General features: G+C 45.1%; 1 protein-coding gene across 3 annotated transcripts in view; it reads left to right on the top strand.

Moving 5' to 3' along the window:
* KCTD1 (potassium channel tetramerization domain containing 1) overlaps positions 1–21,850 on the top strand; it is a 188,289-nt gene that overhangs the window by 163,936 nt on the left and 2,503 nt on the right. For all 3 annotated transcript variants that reach the window (XM_047828567.1, XM_047828568.1, XM_047828566.1), the window contains exons 3-4: positions 2,341–2,485; positions 18,751–19,056. In XM_047828567.1, coding sequence (XP_047684523.1) covers positions 2,341–2,485; positions 18,751–19,056 — 451 coding nt within the window. The remainder of the gene's footprint in view (positions 1–2,340; positions 2,486–18,750; positions 19,057–21,850) is intronic.

The following is a 21,850-nucleotide window of genomic DNA, read 5'->3' as shown; positions in this document are numbered from 1 at the left end:
GGCCATAACTCCACTTGATTTTCTCATCAACCCCGAGAAAAGGGGCAATTTTATAAAAGAAACAGACATTTTATAAGAGAAATGGAGACACAGAGAAGTCGATACAGGCAGATTACAGTTATTAAAGGACCGAGCCAAATTCCCCTCACCACTCTGTTCTTCCTCTTACTCATTCACTTGGTGGAGACTTACAGATTACACATTCTGTGCCAGGGTACATCCAGGTCTAGATTTTGAAAATGAACACTTAAGAAAAAAAAAAAAAAGCATAGGATTTACTTAAGAATAAAATATTAACTTTTCATTTCTTACTAAAGTGGCTTGCAGCCATTGATACTAATATATTTCAGGCCACAAAAATAATAGACACACTTAGATTTCATTGCAAAGCTCTTGCTGAACAAACAAGATAGAAAATAAAAACTCTAGACTAAAAGCTTTCCTTCGATAGTGGTAATTCTTTTCATTCCAGTCATTGTAGGGAGGCCCCTTTAAGATCAAACAGACAGTGTACAAATCCCCCAATGCCACTTAACTAGTTGGGCCAGTTACTCATCATTTTGAGTCGATTTCTTCATCTGTAAAAGGAGGATAATGGATTCATTACATAAAGTGCTAAGGATAGTGCAAGCTACCTGGACAGCAGTTAATAAATATAACTCCCTTTTCTTCCCCTCGTCAACTGTAAATTTATCACGTTAACAATAAAGAATAAATCTTCTGATAATAAGCAAGCAAGTTTCGTTCATTCCCATCCTACACCAAACTGTCCCAGAAACACTATAAAAAAATCGACTAAGTATATTTGAGTTTTCAGTGCCTCTTTATGTAGCCTGTTTGACTGATGTGTTAATGGGAAATGAAGGACAAGGTTGCATGCAGTCAGAGCCTTGGGATGCTTGCGATCCACGCCCTGGATAAAATTGTGGAAGGAAGAAATTGTGAATCACCCTCTATTCATGGAAAGTTGGACAAAAACATTAGCTGAGAAAAATATAGTGAGTTTTGGAAATACAACCTGAGTGTGATTAGTTGCTTTCTTCTTTGCACTTACTACCGCCAGGTAGGACATGAGTTTTCTAATTATCTTTAAAAGATTTGTATTGAAACGAATTCCCGAGCTTTCTTTTTTGGGAGGGAGGGGGAACAGCTTTTCCATTTGTTGATTGGTTTGTTGTACTGTAGGAGGGGTGAAATTATTGATTCACCCTTACCTCTGTCACATTTCAGCGTAAGATTAGAAAATTTATGATTTCAAAATTGTCTTCAAAGCAGTAAGATGATATTCCAAATCAGAGGTAGAGTTTGAGTTCCAAAAAAGCTTTTCATTAAAAACTGGAGCCATTTGCCTGCCTACACTGTTAATGAAAAGTACAATGCACCTACTGGTCAAGGAAGTGATTTCTAGTGTGTAAGTTCTATTTTCTGATACAGGATATTTGTTTATCATTAGCCAGCCATCTACTTGTTCATGGTCCTGATGTGGCCACTTTCTACTAACTGAATATATACCAAAGTATGTAGATTCAGCCATCCTTAAAGGGATAAATGATAATGAATGGATGCAGACTGTTTTAACTGTAGCACACTGTTCAAATGTTAACTCTGTAAATGGGGGAAATAGATCGTGGATTCCTGTGTTTAAAAATTACCCATAGCCACTCATGTTCCAGAACTAGGTCATATTTGGGGGATGGTCAACTATTTATTTTTTATAATGATGCCTGGCTGTTACAAATGATTTTTGCTGAGACTTAAGAAACTAGACTGTATATTGTTAATGGAAAACATATTCTCCTGGATGAGTGATATTTTCTATGATTCCTTTCTATAATGTAGGTGTTCCCATATAGGCGTTGCTTTCTTTTTGGAGAGTTTGTGATTTGTGGGTGGGGAAAGCTCAGAAAACAGGTTTCTTAAAAACAAAATTGCTTTCCTCGTAGAATCTGTTTAAAAGACACTTTGGAGCAATGACATTTTCTAAAAGTAGCCGAGAAGGTGGTTTTAAGTAACCTAGGGGAAAGACATGCTGTTCCATCACAGTGACAGCACTTAGCCATAATCACCATGTCAGGGACATTTTCTTTACAGGTAACAGACAGTGAATAAAAGGATTTACTTGAGAAAGCCTGAAACTATTTTGAATTGTCTGGTCCTGAAATATTTATCAAGCAAGGACCAGCACCTCTCAGAGAACCATAACTACATAACGGGTGATTTTTCCTGACTGCCATCTTTGAAACTGCTACCTTTGACAGTGACACAAAACGGGAGCTCTTAGTTTTAGTGGCCAAACAATTGATTCTAATTGTTTTCACTGTTCCCTCTTTTCTACCACAGAATCGGAAGACTTTTTGATGGCACAGAGCCCATTGTTTTGGACAGTCTCAAACAGCATTATTTCATTGACAGAGATGGACAGATGTTCAGATATATCTTGAATTTTCTACGAACATCAAAACTCCTCATTCCTGATGATTTCAAGGTGAGGGATTCACATTAAATTACCAATAGCATAAATATGTGATTTGTTTTGATGCGCTCCCCAAAAAATATTTCAGCTTTTACATCTTAAACATATACCAACTCTAATGGCATCACAGGTCTCTGACATGGTTATACTGTCTTCGTGAAATAGAGTATATGGTCATTAAAGTTTTCTGTGACCAAAGGAGGACTGATTTTATTTAAAGATTGAATTATAATTTATTTTAACACATTGAAAATAAGTTGATTAAATTCCAAGCTTACTTCTGATAAGACTTAGTGAGGTAGAAAATAAAAGGAAACCTCCTTATCTTAATAGACTTTTTGTCTCAGATGTTTAAAGCGAGCGTCATACTTAACAGTAAAATTTTCAAATTGTTCTCTCTGAAGTTAGTAACAAGTGTTATTGTTAGTCTCACATAGTGCTGGCAACTGTAGACAATGGAATCAGACAAGAAGAACAAATAGAAAGTATTAATATTAAAAGGAAATATACAAAAATGTAATCTTTACAGCCATTAATATTCTCTAAATATATCTCTAAAAATATCTCAACTAAATACTGTTGGGATTAATGAAGAACTCATTAAGGCATCTACACTCAGGGTCAGTATTTCCTAATCAAAACCAATAGCTTTCCTACAGAAGAGCAGGAGCCGATCATAAGATATAATAGACAAATGTACCACTCACAAAGCAACAAAATTTATAATACCTAGAAATAAACCTAACAAGAAATGGGCAAAGTCTAATTAAGAAAACTGTAAATCTCTACATACAAGTATCAATGAAGAGTTGAGTAAATGAAGGGAAATTCTGTGTTCCTGGATGGGAAGCCTCGATACTGTTAAGATGTCACCTGTCCCCAAATTATAAATTCAACACAAACTCACTTAAATCACAGATTTTTTTTTCAATGAGATTTGATCCATTTTTATAAAGTTTATGTAGAAGAAACAAAGCTTAAGAATAGCTAAATAGGGGCACCTGGGTGGTTCAGTCCGTTAAGCATCAGACTCTTGATTTCAGCTCAGGTCTCACAGTTCATGAGTTCGAGTTCCAAATTTGACTCTGTGCTGACAGCTTGGGATTCTGTCTCTCCCTTTCTCTCTGCCCCTCCGTAGCTCACGCGAGCGTCCACCCTACCTCTCTCTGTCTCTGTCTCTGTCTCTCTCAAAAATAAATAAGCGTTTGAAAAAAAAGAATAGCCAAGTAAATTATTGCAGGTGATAATAATGGTAGTAATGGTGGGCTGTGGTGGGTGGGTCCTTCCAGACATCAGAACCTACTAGAGTAATTACAAAGTGTGATCCTGAAATTAAAAAGTAATTAAAAAGTGGGCTGAAATTGACAAAAAGATCAATGGAGAAGAACAGGTCTGGAAACAGATGTGTGTATAAAGGAGTCTGATGTATTCCAAAGGTGGTATTTCGATCAGTGGGAAAACAAAGGAATAATCAGTAACTGGCCCTGAGGTAGTTGTCACAGAGACATTTGATAAAAAGGTAAAGTCAAAGCCCTGTCTCATAAGTTCACAAAAGTTCCAGAAATAAAAATTATAATATCAGAAAAAAAACATAAACGAATTTCTGAAAATATACTTTTGAGGCAGAGAGGGCCTACCTAAGAAGAATGAGTACCCACAATGTAGCCTTAAAAATTTTTTGTTTTGAATTAAAAACACCATATACAAATAAAAGACAAGCGTTCGACTACCGGAAATATTTGCCATAAAAGATTAATATCATTAATAAGAGTTCCTAAAATCTATAAGAAACATACAAACAGCCCAATGGAAAAACACTTTTACATATAAACAAAATATCCCAAAGGGGGAAAAAAAAATAGAAATTGCCAATAAACAGTTGCAAAGAAAAGGTATTTAATCTCTGTCGTATCAAAGGAACAAAAATTCAGATACCCCTTTTTATCCGTCAGAATGGCAAAATGGAAATATACACTGTGGTTGGGAATAAACACTTTTGGAGGGCAATTCAGCAGTTTTTAAAAATTTCAATCACACATACTCTTGATCTAGCAATTCCAAATCTATTTGTTTATTTTCTAGAAATAGTCACATAAATATGCAAAATTACATGTACATAGAATGTTTATTTGTAGTCATGTTTGTAATAGCAGAAACTGAACACAGCTAAAAAAATGTTCGGCAATGGCAGATGCTTACACAAATAGCTCTATTATCTGATGTGGGGGGGAGAAAATCACCAGGATTTTATCATTCAGTGAAAATACTAAGTTGCATAATATGAATAGCCTTACTCGTTATTTATGCAAAACATTATGTGTATATGTGTATAAATACACAGAAAAAAGATTTAGAAGATTAGATCCTAAATTGAGAGGGGTTCAGGGGGCCTTTCGTCCATCCTCTCCTTCAGGGTTTTGAACAGTGGGACACCTGCCAAGTATACATTGAGTGAGAAAATGAGAGAGAAAGAGTACGAATATCAACCAGCGTGTGCAGTTCCCAGCAGCCCTGGAATAAGCCGAGGATGAGCATGTCCCTGTGGCAACAGCAGTGTCCAGGGGCCTCCGATAGACTGTGCCTCTGACCACACTGAACGTGATTCAGGATTTAAAGACATAGGAAGTTGGTTTCTGCAACATGGATCCTTATGAAAGTAAGCTACTTTGTCAGTGATGATCTCTTCCAACTCAGGAAGGAAAACATATTGAGAGTCTGTTTCTCATATGGCACCTTCCTAGAGGGTTTTCAAGGGTAATTTTCAATGTGTCAGTTTTTCTTCCTGTGCCAGCTTTCGAACCTCTTTCCTGTCTTCCCCGCACACCACCTCATTCGCTGGCAAGCATCTTACACGGAGGCCAAAGTGAAGTCTCCTGCCCGCAGCCCTCAGTGTAAACCCAGGGACGCCTCTGCTCGGAGAGCAGAGAGAGCTGGCCGGCTTTAGGCAGCCGGCCCCACACCAGCTGCAGGCGGAACAGAGAGCTAGGACGAGTGTCAGGTCTGCTTCTAGAAAGCAGGCACTGGCCCCGTGCAGAGACAGGAGGTAGAGTTGAGTTCTGCGCCAGACGCAGGGAGTGAGGGGAGTCAGGAGAAGGAGGGGGCCCCGCTGAACATGGGCACAGACTTCAGCAGTGGCCACAGCTGGTAACCAGACATGGCACCTCGGACGTCAGGTGTTCACCAACAAGCATCTTGGAGAGCAAGTAAGTGAGTAGAGGGAGAAGGACTGAAAGTGTGATACGGCAGCAGTGGGCAGCGGTTTCTTACTCACTCATGTTTTCCTAGAAGGAATGCAGTGGACTCGGGGAAGGGAAATACCCCTTTAGTTCTGTTTTCAGAGGATTGCGTTTCTAGATGCCCACTCAGAAATCTCTACCTGGATAGTTCTTTGGGTCCTTACACTGCCCAGTCACAAGATGGCCATCCCCGCCTCCACCTCCCCCCCCCCCGTTCCCCTCCCCCCACCATGGAACCTGCTCCCTTGTTTTGTGTCCCATCTCCATTAAAAAAAAAAAAAAAAAAAAAAATCAGAATCCGGGGCACCTGATGGCTTAGCACCATGTTGGTTAAGCATCTGACTTTGGCTCGGATCATGATCTCACAGCTCGTGAGTTTGAGCCCAACATTGGGCTCTGTGCTGACAGCCTGGAGCCTGCTTCAGATTCTGTGTTTCCCTCTCTTTCTGCCCCTTCCCCATTCACACTCTGTCTCTCTCTCTCTCTCAAAAAAAAAGTAAAACACTAAAAAAGCACGTCAGAATCTATCTGCCTGCTCTAGGCAGGAACCTGGGAGTCATTCTGTACTTTTTCCTCTTCTTCACTGCCCACACACGATCCATCAGTGAGCTGGTCCGTAGTACCTTCCAGATAGTTCTCCAATCAGTTCACCCCTCTCATCCCACCTCCCTATCCAAGGCTCAGCTTTCTGGATGACTGGGAGTGCCTTCATAATTGGTTTCCCTCTCCCACCATTTCCCCCTCTTCTCCACTCTCCATGTTGAAACCCAGAGACGTTTTTTCTCATTAGACTTTTTTTTTATGTTTATTTATTTTTGAGAGAGAGTGTGCATGCATGCAAGCTGGGAAGGGGCAGAGAGAGAGGGAGAGGGAAAATCCTATGCAGTGTCAGGACCTTTTATTTTGACATCACTGTAGACTCTCATGCAGTTATAAGAAATAATAGAGAGGTCCTTGGTTACCCAGGTCCCCCCGAGAGTGACATCTTGGAAAATGGTAGCATAGCAGCACAACTGGGATGTTGACATTGATACAGTCAAGGCACGTGATATTTACATCATGGCAACCATCCCTCTTGGTGCCCTTTTATAGCCATACCCTCTCCCTCTCCCCATCCTCCACCGTCTCCAGCCCCATCCCTCACCGAGGGATACTTTTGGGGGGAAATGGTGTATCATATAAGCTCCCGCTTATAGCTGTGCAGAGGTTTCCCGTTCGTTGTTCACGCAGCAAAGCAGCGTATCCTTGTCAGAGCCACGAGGCCCAGAAGGCCCTGGCCCCTGCTCCCCTCGACTCTTACCCTACACATATGCCCTACAGGACTTCTCTTAGTTCTGCAAACATACCATCTTCTTGTTCCCTTCAAAGAGACCGTTCTGCCTGCCTAATGCTCTTCTCCTGGCCTTTGTCACTTAGGGCTCATTGTTTTCATCACTGAGCCATCCGTGCCTAATCCAGCCGAGGTTCGCCTACGCCCTGTGATTCTCTGTGGTCACACACAGTACGTTTGCAATCATTCATCTCCATTGTTGAGCGCTGTGTACCCAACTGTAAGTCACACATGCTTTTGGCTGCAGATGTGGGAATACCCAATCAGCAGTGCCTTAAAAACTCATGGAGATTAGTTTTGTTCTCACATAAGAAGTCAGAGGTCCATGGTTACGGACGGTGGTATCTGCTCTGTGGTGTCATCGAGGACCAGAACTGTCTTTTTGTTTTGCCGTCCTCAGTGTTGATGTTTCGGCCTCACGCTTGTCACCTCAAGGCCGTAAGTTGCCTGCCCCAGCTCCAGGCATCACCTCCTCATTCACGGCAGGAAAATGGGGCAAGAGACTCTTTACCTCAGAAGATTGTGTCCTTGTCAGAAGATTCCTCAGTAGACTTTCCCTTTATAGGTCATTGGCTAGAACTGAGCCTCCCCGAGATGTAAAGGAGGCTAAGAAAGTAATTTTTTTCTCTTCTAGCCTCTACAGTGAGAGAGAAGTGAGCAAGGGATAGGGGCCGGGAATAGTTGTTGGCAAAGCTGGCCAGCAGTGGCTGTCGCTCTGGTGCAGCTTTGGCACATACTAAGCATGTAAATATTTGTGGTGTGAGTGAGTGAGTGCGTGGATGAATCAATAAATGAATGAAGTTGAGTCCCACGTTCAAACCAGATTCTGGTTCATACCTCATCATATACTTTTATTATATTCGAACTCTGGATGTTTTATGTATGTATCAGGACTCTACTTTGTAAAAGACTCTCACAGGCAGGGACATTTTTATGTTTTTCTAAAGGACGTTGTGTGCTGGGCGCATAGAATTAGTATTAATTAACTTAAATACAACAGAAAAGGGTCTAAACAGTCACAGGAGACCAGAAGCTAAGTGTAAGTAGGCAATATACTATTTAATTTATAGGACTAAATGGGAGGTATAAAACGTGTATAATGTCATCATCCTGAGCAACTTATGAGGGTAAAATATTAATTTGTAATCCCATGTTGAAAAGAGATGCAGACTCCAGGAGTACAAAACAACTGATGGGGAATTACGTTTAGAACATGATAACAGCCACTTGTTTTTAGTTGGACGATGTTCCAGAAATGGAGCTCGGTATTGAACACATTTAAACGTGGCAGGTGTTGTTTTCTTTTTCAAGAGCATTCAAGTTAGACGCTGAGAGACAGACTTCCTCATGGGAGTTAAGCTGTGGCTGGTCCCTGAGGTCAGTCCTGAGGGGGGCTAGGTTGGGACGGCTGCTTCTCCGCACCTTGCAAGCTCCCTCAGGATTCCGGGGCCCTGAAAGGCGTGCTGTTCATCAATTCTAAGTGCAAAACACACCCTTTAATTGGCTAAGGCTTTAGCTGTGGCCCACACTTGGGGGAAAAGACAAAAAGTTTGGCAGATGAAGCGCACGTCTCACAGGGCCCTGAAATGTTTTCCACAGAGCCTCTGGGCGACAGGCTGTAAATTACAGGGTGTTCTGGAACCTGGAGGAGCAGCAGGAGGAGAGGGGAAGCTGAGGTGGCCATTTGCTCCTGTGGCGGGCGAAAAAACCGCAGCAGTTCACGGGAGTCACAAACGCAGACGCACACGCAGATGAGCTCTCAGTCTGTCCGTCCCTGAATCACACAGTAGGTGCTTTCCTCCTCATCGGAGTCTATCTCCTGATCTTGGAGAAGGAGCACAGCGTGAGGAGAGACGGTCCGGACTGGGTTTGCCGGGAGAAGTGTTCCTTGACTTCCTGCTTCCCTCTCCAGCTGTTTGCTGCTGGGTTGAGTGAATGCATGAAACGTTGACATCACGGCATCCTGCACCCCTTAAAACCCCATTCTGCAAATACGCTGTATGAGCTAGATACCCGCTTAACAATTTAGATAATTTCATATTTCAGAACATCACTTAAGTGGCAGCTGCTTGTGCCCTGCTTCCACTGAAAGCCACTGGAATCTGTTCTCTTAAATAAGTGACTATAGAGCTTCTCTGCCCTGTTTTATTACAGAGATGACTGTCCTTCTTCCCTTCACTACCCCCCCCCCCCATCATACTGACTGATTCATCGTTGCTTCATCTTCTGCTTATGTACATGTGTTGTACAGGGCGTGCACACACAGTTGTATTTCCTGGAACACCATGAGTCCAGATCTTTGGTTCCCTTTTTGATTGGGAACCACAAAATTGCCTCTCTCTAGCCTTTTATTCTGAACATCTTTGGTAAGGGTCCCTCATGTTGCTGACATCTTTTGTGGTCGCTGATGAATGCCCACCCTTCCTAGGTAAAGAAAAACTTGCTATCAGACAGCCCACAACTTACCTATCCCTGGCTTAAGTTTAAAAATGTATTAGTTACTTGTAATAACCTTTTCAGATTATAGAAAAAGTATATGTACATTGTAGAAGATTTGAAATTGTAGACAGGCAAAAAAACTTTAAACCCCGTATTCCCAACTCTTGGAGACTACCAGCGTCAAAACCTTAGTGCATGGCCTTCTGGATCTTTTTCTATCCTTATTTCAGACAACAATCTCTACCTTCCTATTTCAATAAAATCTCATTTCCTCTAATACTGGAACCATATTGAGATTTCCCAGGTTGACCCCAAAATGTCCTTTATAAGTGTTTTTCCCAGGCGGTATCTGATCTAAGAGCACATGTTGGATCCACTATGTCCCTTCCCTTTATTACCTAGCCTAGTCCATCGCTTTTTATATGATGCTAACTCACTGAAGAAACAGGGCCAGGTGCCCCACAGAATGCCCCCCCGTCTGGATTTGTCTGGCTGCCTCGTCATGCGTACTTTAGTTCTTTACTCTAGCCTCTAATTTCCTGTAAACTGCAAGTTTCATCTGAAGGCCTGATAGTCTAAGCTAAACATTTCAGTGAGGATACATCTCTGGTGATGCTGTGCACTTCACATTACATTATGTTAGCAAACGTAGGTGTCTGAATGCTGGCCCACTCGTTAATGATGCCAGGACTGACCATCGATCAGAGTGAGTTATGTCTTCCTTAGGTTGCAACAAAAATGATCTCGGTCAAGCTGAGTTTCTCACCTTGCACTATTAGCATTTTGAGCCACCTAATTTTCTGTGGTAGGGCTGTCTTTTTTTTTTTTTTCTTTAATATACATCTGAATTAGCATATAGTGCAACAATGATTTCAAGAGTAGATTCCTTACTGCCCCTTACCCATTTAGCCCATCCCCCCTCCCACAACCCCTCCAGTAACCCTCTGTTTGTTCTCCATATTTAAGAGTCTCTTCTGTTTTGTCCCCCTCCCTGTTTTTATATTATTTTTGCCTCCCTTCCCTTGTGTTCATCTGTTCTGTGTCTTAAAGTCCTCATGTGAGTGAAGTCATATGATATTTGTCTTTCTCTGACTAATTTTGCTTAGCATAATACCCTCTAGTTCCATCCACGTAGTTGCAAATGGCAAGATTTCATTCTTTTTGATTGCTGAGTAATACTCCAGCGTGTGTGTGTGTGTGTGTGTGTGTGTGTGTGTCTTTACACCATGTCTTCTTTATCCATTCATCTGTTGATGGACATTTGGGCTCTTTCCATACTTTGGCTATTGTGGATAGTGCTGCTATAAACATTGGGGTGCATGTGTCCCTTCGAAACAGCACACCTGTATGGTAGGGCTGTCTTTTGAGCAGTATCCCTGGCTTCCACCCAGTATATGCCAGTAATACCCACCTCCTTCCCAGTTATGACAACCCAGAATGTCTCCAGACATTGGCAAATGTCCTCTAGGGTCAAAATCAGCCCCAGGTGAGAACCAGAAAGAATGAGAGGAAGGAAGTTTTTATGGGAAGGATACTGGCTTACCTCATAGAATTAGCAGGAGCATTCTCTCAGGGCTGGAACTTGCAGGGCAGCTCTGAGGACCTTAGTCATGAGAGTTTGTGGGCTTCTAGAGTGATGCCCATGGCTCTGCTGCAATACTGCCTAGGGTTTCTTTCCCCTTCCTTGGTTCTACAGAGACCATCTGACTGGCTCAGGTGGCTCCGATGCTTATGCTTTAGCCAATCAGCTGTGGTAACCCAGACACGCGTTCTAGTCACCCACTCCTGAGAGTCGGACATTCTCGAAGAAAGCACTCTCAAAGAGTGGTGAGCTGGGTAGACCCCCAAGAAGTCTCTTCTTCAGTACTTAAGAGAGTGCCCACTTAGGATGGCTGCCCCAGCCCCTAGTCTCAGCTGTTGCCTCCCAGTATTTATGTCCCTGGTGCAGAAACTGTTACTCCTGGCACCCCTGCCCAGGGCCACTTCTGTCCCTCTCCCGAGGACACTCCCTCAGAAGCAGGGCCAGCTGCAGCGACCGAGGAGGAGGAGGAGTGGGAGGCAGGCAGAACCGCCAGCCCGCAGCCCTGGCACCATCTTGGATCGAATCTCTAGCCCATGCCCTCACCCCGCCCTACACATGAGCCCTAACTCCTGCAGTTAGTATGCAGCTGACTCGCCAAGCCAGGGTGTGGCTGCAGAATGCAGATGGGTCTGCCTCTGCTCTGCCTCAAGCACCCCGTCTTGATCAGCTGTGTATACGTGGCCTTTCTCTGGGAGACCCGGAGGTGGTGGGGGATGAGACAGTGGCCGGGTACAGAAGGGACTCTCGCCGCCACTTCTGTGTCCTTTAATGGCCATCAGGATAAATCTCAGGCTGGGTGTCCTCCACCACCTTCCCCCTACCCCGGCTTGTGAGAAAAACGAGAGTAGTCAGGAGAAACTGGAAGCTGGTGCTGCTGGCCAGAAGTATCCGTTAGTAGCAGGGGAAAAGGAGCAAGGGAGCCAGTCTTTCTAGGTTTTGAAGAAAAGAAAGGGGATTGAGGGGTGGGAGGAGTGAACAGGTGGACACATGTCATTGCATGTCACATTGTCCAAACCCATGGAATGTACAAGGGCAAACGTGAACCCTAGTATAAACTGTGGACTTTGGGTGATGTAGGTCCATCAGTTGTAACAGATGCACCACTCAGGTGGGAGATGTTGAAAATGGCGGAGGCTGTGCATGTGTGGGGACAGGGGTATAGGGGGAAACCTCTGTACTTTCCCCTCAGTTTTAACTGTGAACCTAAAACTGCTGTAAAAATAGTAAGTCCTTTTAAAGGAAAAAAAAAGGAAGAAAGTATTGCAGAACTAGGGGAATAAAGAATTTTAGACACCCCAAACCTGAAATACTGAAAAAATTATGGTGGCCCACCTCCCACCTAAAAAGAAGAGAAGGAAGGAAGGAAGAAAGAAGAGGAAGGGAGGGAGGGAGAGAGAAAGAGGAGGGAGGGAGAGAGAGAGAAGAGAAAGGAATGAGGGAAATAAGGAAGGAGGGAGGGAGAAAGAAAAAAGAAAGAAAAAGAAAGAAAGAAAGAAAGAAAGAAAGAAAGAAAGAAAAGGGAGGGAGAGAGAGAAAGAAAGAGGAGGGAGGGAAGGAATGAAGGGAGAGAGGGAGAGAGAGAAGAGAAAGAAAGGAAGGAAAGAAAAAAAATCTTTGAAACTAAAGGAAATTAAGTCCCGCAAAGATTTTTTTTTATTTTCCTTATGACTACTACCTGGATGCTATTTTTGAAATGTAAACTATAAAATCCTTCATTTCCTCTCATCTTCTTGGTGCCCCTGCTTTGTGGGTCCCCTGATATTTACATGCCCTGCCTTCTACGGAGCCAAGTGCGTCCTGGGAGGCCCCAGGGCAGTGAAGAGGAGCTCCCGGGACGAACTGGACGCATTCCCCAGAAACCACAGTGCCTAGCATGGCATCCGGCACGTTTAACAGATTTTAAAATGAATAAGTGACTGATTTGCCTTTGGAGTTTAAGGATGTGGCAACTGCTGTGTAAAATTTCAAGGCCATTAGGAGTTAAATGAATTTCTGAACTGTTTGGTAGAATCAGTAAGTGTGTGTGGCAAGCTGAATAATGGTCCCCAAGGGGGTCCACATCCTAATCCCCAGAATATATTACCTTACACGGCAAAAGAGACTTTGCAGCTGTGATTAAGTTAAGGGTCTTGAAATGGGGAGAATATCTTGGATAATCCAGGTGGGCAGAGTGGAATCACAAAGGTCCTTATAACTGAAAGAGGGAGTGGGGAGGGTCAAAGTCAGAGAAGATGTGATGAAGGAAGGAATGTGATTGTTGGCCAGGAGCCAAGGAATGCAGGCAGCCCTAGGAGCTGGAAAGGGCAAAGGAACGCATTGTCCCCTGGAGCCTTTTGAAGGAAGGCAGCCCCACCGGCTAGCTAGCCCTGCCTAAGACCCATTCCAGACTTCTGACCTCCACAACTGTATGAGAGTGAATCTGTATTGTTTTCAACCACCAAATCTGTAAGTTCTTACAGCAGCAATTGGAAACTAATACACGGTGTAAAAGACTTTCCTCCCCCTAGGGAGAATGTTTTCTGAATTCCAAATATTTAATCAAGAAATAAGCTTTTGAGACACGGGTCCATTTGCATTTTGAAGTCCACCCATACCTATGTACCGTGTACCTATCTCCAAGGTCCTAGAAAAGCTCAATTTATTCGTTGCAAAATGGGATCTTGATCTTTCCGTGCCTCGAAAAACTATCGTAAATCTCAAAAAAAATTTTATTTTAAAAATATGTATTCTAGGATTTTAAAATTCTTTAAATGTGATAATAGGTCTGTGAATAATCTATTTCCCTCTACCTGGATGTGAGGCTACACAAGAAACATGGATGATACTTTCCTAATTAGGGAAGATAAAATTGGCATAGAAGCAGGGCAGACGAGTGACAGCATCTAGTACATTCTGCAGTTGCTTTGCTGAAAAGCAAATGTAGTTTTGGGTTCCATTTTCTTCAAAAGGAAATCTGGGGCCACACCTGCTGCTGCCCCATAATCTCCTGCCCGTTTCCACCTCATACCTTAGGGATAAGAGACAGCGTTGTCTAGAGGAACAACCAAAGAAAAGAACAGTGGGTGTTGCCAGATAGGAACCAAGGTAAAGGAAAGAAGATTTCAAAAGATTCAGAGAGCAGAAGGAAATGAACACAAGGTCAGGGGGTCTAAAGAGAAACTTGGTACTCTAAAAAATACGGGATTTAGACAGTAGAATTAAATGATCCCGATTGAGGAAGGAAAGGAGGATGAGGTTCCTAAGAAAAGCAGCTGTGGGTATGAGTCGGCTCCACGGGGCGATCTCCGACGAGCTGAGACTGGAAACGTGTGTTAGGAAGTAGAGAAAGACGACTATAAAGGAGCCCGCCAAGAAAGCGAATGGCCAGTGTGAGCTTAACCGTGCAGAAAATGATAACAAAAACAAGAAGGGCCTTTTTAGTTCTTGAGCTGGCAGACGCTTGGAGGCAAGTCAGCGTGGGGGGCCGATGGCCAAGGGGAGCCCGGCGCTCGGCTGTTCTCCAGCATCCGCTGCCCCGGTGCAGACGGCGCTCCACCCCAGAGACCGGAAGGAACGGCACAGTAAAGGGAGAGATGAAGCCAGATGGTCAAGAGAGAGTAAAAGAACACCTGGTGGCCTGAAGGAGTTCAAGACCGGGCCCCGTGAGATACATCCCAGGGGATGAAGACTCAGGGGACCCCTTTAAACTTTGCTTCAGTAACCACTGGCAGAATCCTTGAGAAATCACTGAGCAGGGCCAAAAGTCTAATAACGGCCAGTGTTTCCCTCATTGTTCAGGAGCAGAGAACAAGGAACACGAGCAGCATCGTATAGGGAGGCACTCTGTCAGGCCATGGCCAGACCTCAGAGTGGATTACCCATGTGGCTCGTGAACTCAGGGGGGAAAGAGGGTGAAGATTCAGAGTCAGCATTGGAGGATCTGTAACCCCAAGTCCTGTTAGCCCCATTACCTTCAGGTTATGGTAGACAAACTGGTGGGTCAGGACATTGTCATGGATATAGACTCGGATATCAGGGCTGGAAGCAACTTCGAAGGAATTGATTCCTCTCATTTTATAGATAAGGAGACTGGAGCCCAAAATAGTTAAGGAGAATCTCTGGGCAGTACAGAGACTTGGGCCCTCCCACATGTCCAGCCTTCCCCTTGGAGTCCCACCCAAACACATGGCATTTCAACAAGACACCCAGCAAATGCCACAGTTATGGGCTGACTGATCTCCGAATTCTAGGTTTTATAACTATTTGAACAGCCAGAATCCAGAGTCTTCGTTTACTACCTGAGCATCAACCTGAACCAAGGTCTGCATGTAGCCGTGTCGTCATTACTCCATCTAGAAACACAGCACCTGGCTCAAAATGATAAGAGAGAGAGAGAGAGAGAGCAGAACATTGGATGAAAGAATCCACATTTTCTCAGTATGTTGGGACAAATTCCAACAATTTGAAGAGGGATACATAATGGAGGGTTTAAAATTTTTCACAAATGCTGAAAGAGAAGGGCCTAGCTCAGTAGCAGCTCTTAGGAAAAGGTATGGGGATGCCACAGTAAGCAAACTATAAACTAATAGGGTAACAGGACAGCCAAGAAAGTTAATACAGGCTGATGCCGTGTGGTAGGCAGAATGATGCCCCTCTCCGAAGATGTGCACGTCATAATTCCTGGAATCCAGGAATATATCACTTAACATGGCAGAAGGGACTTTGCAGATGTGATTAATTAAGTTAAGGGTCTTGAGATTGGGAGATTATTGTGGATAATCCAGGTGGGCCCAGTGCACTCACAAGGGTCCAAGTGAAAGAAGGAGGCAGGAGGGTCACAGAGAAGATGTGACAATAGCAGAGGTCAGAGTGATGTGAGACCAGAGGCCAAGGAATGTGGGCTGCCTCTGCAAGCTGAAAAAGGCAAGGATACGAATTCTCCTCTAGAGTGTCCAGACCCCTTTAAACCTCTTACCTTAATGACCCATTTTAGACCTCTGACTTCCAGAACTATAAGAGAATAAATTTCTGTGGTTTTAAGCCACTAAATGTGTGGTGATTGTTACAGCAGCCATAGGAAATGAATGCAGGCTGCTTTAATAGTGGTTAGAATGTCCGGCCAAGCGAAGGTTTCACAGTGTGCTCATCAGATCGCATCTGAAATGTTAGGTCCAGTTTGGGTTTGGGTTTTCAGAAGTATGTTGACAAAGTCAAGCACACATCAGATATTGAAGGACCTCTAAGTCATAACGAATGAAAAAGAGCTGAAAAGATGGGGTATTTTCAGCCTGAATAATACTAAAACGTAACAGTTGTGTTCAGATGTTTGAAGGTTTAACAGGTCAAAGAAAGTTTAGGATCATATAACCCCAGATGGCAGAGTCTGAACAAGTAAGTTGGAACTACAGGGAAATTAAGGTCCTTCTGACTGAAAAACTTACAACCATCAGAGCGGCCAACAAAGTCAGTGCTGTGCCTTGTTAGATAGTAAGCTTCCCATCACTGGAAGCATTTAATCAAAGGCTAATGGTCACTATTCAGCAGTGTTTGAAAGGATTCCTCCAGAGGGTCAAAGTTGGTCATTAAGACTGCTTTAAGCAGTCTCAGACTTGAAGACTTGACACATTTTCACTGGAGTCCAGATTCTTTCCTGTGTTATCATTTTTTTAAATGTTTATTTATTTTTGAGAGAGAGAGAGAGAGAGACAGAGCGTGAGCAGGGGAGGGGCAGAGAGAGACAGAGACACAGAATCCAAAGCAGGATCCAGGCTCTGAGCCATCAGCACAGAGCCCGATGCGGAGCTCGAACTCACAAACCGCGAGATGATGACCTGAGCCGAAGTCAGACACTTAGCCAACTGAGCCACCCAGGCACACCTTGTGCTAAAATTTTTAATTCTCATAGGAAAATAAAAAGTTAGTAGCAGAAGTTCTCATTTCTACTGCTTGTCGACTGTCAGTGCTGTTTTTAAATCTCCTTGAGAGCCGTCATCTGGATAAGTAAGTAAAAGATTGAGGTCAGCATCTCATGGTTGATGTACTTCAGTGGGGGTCCCAGGTATCCAGGAGGAACTGGCCATCTCCCCACTCCCGCCCTCAGGCTGTGTGAGGGGGCCTCACTTCTGTCCTTTCCTAAGCGTGGCCACACCTCAGCTTTATTCTCCTCTCCTCAAACCAAACAGAACCTCCTGTGGGTCAGGTGCCAGGATGTGCAAGGAAGATGATGAGGGCAGTGGGCTCCTCTCCAGCAGGGAACCGGGACTCCTGCAATAACAGCATTGCCGGGAGAAGACAGAGCACCAAAGCGGTCCGTTCTGCCGAGGGGCATCTGGGGCAGCATCTTCACCTGGCCCAGGTGTCCCACCACAGAAAGCGGAAGACCCGGCTGGAGGCCCGCTGGGACTTTCTCACCTCTCCATGCTTTTTTCTCTGGAAGCCCTGCATGATGCTACTGCCGCTGCTGCCTTTGCCGCTTAATTTGCAACAAAAAGAGCAGAGTGCCAAATAGAACCCGTTTTCCTGTGGTCATCCTCTCCATGCGCCATCCCATCCAGATGGCCGAGGCCTCGGGCCGCGCTCGGGCCCCGGGCTCTCAGGGCGGCTCTGCCGCGGGCACCAGGCACCGCCTGCCAGCTCCAGCCCGAGGAGGGACGGCAGACACGCCTGTGTCAGCTCATTAAAACGTTCTCAGTCAACGTGTCCAGACAAGTGTCCCACTTGCCTCACACCCGGAGATGATTGTGGTCATAGCTATGCGTAGACCGTATTGACCTGCTTGATAACATCATTCCTGCGTTGCTGCCTCCCTTTTCCTCCTTTCCCTCCCTTTTCCTGCGTCGCTGCCTCCCAAGGCCTCCCATTCAGTGACGCGTGTGTGTGTGTGTTAATACCTGCTTGCCAGATTTCTGTTCTAATTCAGTAGATTTTGTTTTAAGGCAAGAGTCAAAGAGTGGGTGGCTGTGGTTTCAGAAAGGGACAGGTTTCCTTTCATACACATCTGTCCGGCAGGGATCGTGGACTGATGTCTGCCTCTGTCCCTTGAGCATGGCAGCGTCGAGGGCGGTGCCTCCGCCTCCCCCAGACCATCCCAGATCAGCACCCACGCTTAGGTCAAAGCCGCGCCCACCTGCCACTGTCTCCGGCCGCCCTCCCGCCTCGTGCTGCCTCGTGCTGCCCCCTGCCTCCCACGAATTCTGAGCTGCCAGCGAAGGTGACGGGGAGCGTGGGCTTCCCGTGAATAGTGCGCCTGTGCCTCCCTCACTGCCACCTACATGTGGCTCCTTCTGGAGGACGTAAAGTGGATTGTCACCGCACGAATTTTAAATGCCCAGAGGCACTCCTTACTGAAAGAGAAAAGTCGTGGCTTCAGCCTTTCTCACCTCCGTATTCTCATCTGCACAGTGGGAATAATAATGGTTCCAAATCCACAGGGCTGTTGGGGGCGGGGGGAAGGCTACAGGGTTTAATTTATGGGGAGCATTTAGAAGAGGGCCTGCCTGGCCCTTAATACTCTTATCTCTTTTTATCATCGCTGAATGCATTAATGAAGGAATGAATGAATGCACGTGGAGTTGTGAGTGAAAAATTCACACGCAGATTTGATTATCAAAGTAACAGAGGTGGAAAAAAATCACCTCTTACCTGTGGACATCTTCAGCGCTTCGTGTTTGTATTTTGCGCTATGAAACGCCTTTTTTGTTTGTTTTGCCAGGACTACACTTTGTTATATGAAGAGGCAAAATATTTTCAGCTTCAGCCCATGTTGTTGGAGATGGAAAGATGGAAGCAGGACAGAGAAACTGGTCGCTTTTCAAGGCCCTGCGAGTGCCTAGTGGTGCGTGTCGCCCCAGACCTGGGAGAAAGGATCACGCTCAGCGGTGACAAATCCTTGATAGAAGAAGTGTTTCCAGAGATCGGCGATGTGATGTGTAACTCTGTCAACGCAGGCTGGAATCATGACTCGACACACGTCATTAGGTTTCCACTGAATGGCTACTGTCACCTCAACTCGGTCCAGGTACAGCCTTGTCGTATACCGTGTGGAATCGAATGTCGCTCTTAATGCTGTTACTTAACCTTGCCTTCACACAGTGCCTTCCATCCAGAGAGCTGGGAAACTCTCATGTGGCATCACTTCTGGGTAGGTAGGCCTGTTCACCCTCTGGGCACTCAATCATTGCACAGGTATTTGTTGAACATACACTACAAGCAGGTGCCCATGTGTGCACTGGAACGTTAGGAGACGAAGAAATAGACAATAGCTGTATTTTCAGGGAACTTCCATTCTGGGAAAGACGAGGGAGCCAAACAGTAACCAACAGAAATGGTGGTCAGGTAGTGAGAAGAGAGAGTAGCTGGGATGGGGCGTCCCAGGCAGAGGGCCCAGCAAGTTGTGAAGATCCCGAGGTAGGAGTCGGCATGGTGTGAGGAGGGGTATCAAGGAGAGCCCGCGCAGCTTGAAGAAAGTGAGAGACAGGGAGTCCTGAGACCCGAGGCCAGCAGGTGGCTGGGAACAGATCACAGATTGCCTCCTGGGCGGCGGGAAGCACCCTGAGATTTTTTGTTTTGTTTCTTTTGGTTTTCATTCATTTGCTTGTGTGAGTAAAAGCCATTTGAGGATTTTGAGCAAAAGCGTGGCATGATGTAACTCAGCTCCGAACATGAATCCTCTGGCAGCAGAGGGAAGCAAAGGGAGAACAGCGGAAGCAAAGGGACCAGTTAGCAACAGTTGAGAAGCATCCGATTCTGAATGTCAGGAACGTAGTAGAGCTAACAAGGTTTCTGACAGTGGCTGTGGGTTCTAAGACAGAAGCCAAGGATGACTACGATTTTTGACCCAGGAACTGGATGGATGGGATTCCTGTTTTCTGAGATGGAGAAGTCTATGGGAGGAGACGGGTGGAATTCAGAAGGTGGGTTTACACGTGAGGTGCTGAGTCCCTTAGACGCGGGTTGGTCTGCTCATCATCGTAACTAATGTGTGGCAGCCCCGCGCCAAGGGTTGTATGTGCCTTGTCTACTTGTAACAGTCTTCATGGGTCAGCGCTGTTAGCCCCCCTGTCTTGCTGATGAGAAAGCAGAGGCACATCTGGGTCTTAACTCCAGGTCTAGGTCACTCAAAACGATTTGAAGTCAATGGAGTAAGGGCTTGGGGTTTCTCCCACCCACCCCCTTTTTTAAAATTCATTTATTTGTGAGAGAGAGACAGAGTGTGAGCAGGGGAGGGGTAGAGAGAAAGGGAGACACAGAATCCGAAGCAGGCTCCAGGCTCTGAGCTGTCAGCACAGAGCCTGACGCAGGGCTCAAACTCACAAACCAGCGAGATCATGACCTGAGCCGAAGTTGGACGCCCAACCATCTGAGCCACCCAGGCACCCCCTCCCAACCTCTTTTTAATTGGAGTGGGCCTATGCCTTTATTGACCCAATAAAACCCCTCCCACAGCTAAAAGACTAGAAGCACCCACTCTACCATTCTGCCTCTTGAAGATTGTTCCACAACTATTTGTAATTTTTGTAAATGTTTATTTTATTTTTGAGAGAGAGAAAGTGAGGGAGGGGCAGAGAGAGGGGGGGTAGACAGAGGATCCGAAGCAGGCTCTGCGTTAGATCTCATGAACCATGAGATGATGACCAAAGTCAGACGCTCAACTGACCGAGCCACTCAGGCACCCCACTACTTACAATTTTTAAAATTTACGAACAGGTGTCCGAGAACAAAACAGCAGGAGATGCTGGCAGGAGCTGTGTCTTGGGAGGGCTAGAGAAAGGCACACGCTGGCAGGCAGTGTGGTGGCCGCTGGGTTGGATGGGGCCAGAGGTGCACCTGCAAGGCCCGGTGTTAATTGAAGCTCTGAAAGCCGTTTGCCTCCTACACACGCTCCCTGCCCCAGCCCCCCTCCAGATGGAGGGAGGAGGCAGTGCCCATCAGAGCCAGGACAGCATTGCTTCTCTAGGGCCCCATGTCTCACACAAAACCCCAGCCCACCACTCAGGCTGTGGGACAAATTCATATGCCTGACAAGTTTCCCAGTCATTCAAGTCTGATCAGATGTGGACATTTTCATCTGGATTAACATCATCAGTGACACAGCCATGACACGACCACGACGTAATCGATGACTCCAGCTTCCTGCTCCACCAACCAAGAAATAGGCACCGTCCTCTAGGCATTCACAGGTTTTGGGATAAGACACACAAGACCTGATACCTCCAGCCCAGCCCTGGAGTGATTTAATATTCCCAAGTGGTCACTAACTTTAAGGAATTTTGTTATTAACAAATCGATGTTTAAAAAGAAATGGCCAAGGAGCATAGCTGTTTGCATTACTTTGAAATAAGCTTTGAGCACATTCAAGGTACTGCTGGGTCATATGGAATAATTATCATATTAGATATATGATATCCCCCTAGGGAGGAAGCTTGGGGATTTCCACATTTAACAGTTTAGCAACCTTCCATCACTGCAAGACAAACAATATCAGAGTTAGGTTCTTTATTGCTCACAGCTTCTACCTTTTCAATTCCTCTCCCAGTGAAGGCAAAGAATCCTTTCTGGTGCAGTGGTTTGGCCAGGCAGACTGGGGTTTTTCTTGCTGAAAGGCTACATTCCTGCCTCTGCTGGACAAGTCTTAGCTCTTGGGTCCTCACCTTTTTATTTAACTACCACCAAAGCACATCTTGACTTTGAAATAGGGATTGTTTTCTTCGTTCTGTCCCTTGCTGACTGGTGTGCATATGCATTGTGAATATATCTACAGAAATAAGAGCACTGTGGGTTAGAATGTTCATTTTGTTCTCATAAAGACTTGG

The sequence above is a fragment of the Prionailurus viverrinus genome, chromosome D3 (genome assembly GCF_022837055.1).
Source record: "Prionailurus viverrinus isolate Anna chromosome D3, UM_Priviv_1.0, whole genome shotgun sequence".
Taxonomy (NCBI): Eukaryota; Metazoa; Chordata; class Mammalia; order Carnivora; family Felidae; genus Prionailurus; species Prionailurus viverrinus.
Note: the sequence above shows the minus strand (reverse complement) of the source record. Positions and strands in the feature narration are given on the sequence as shown.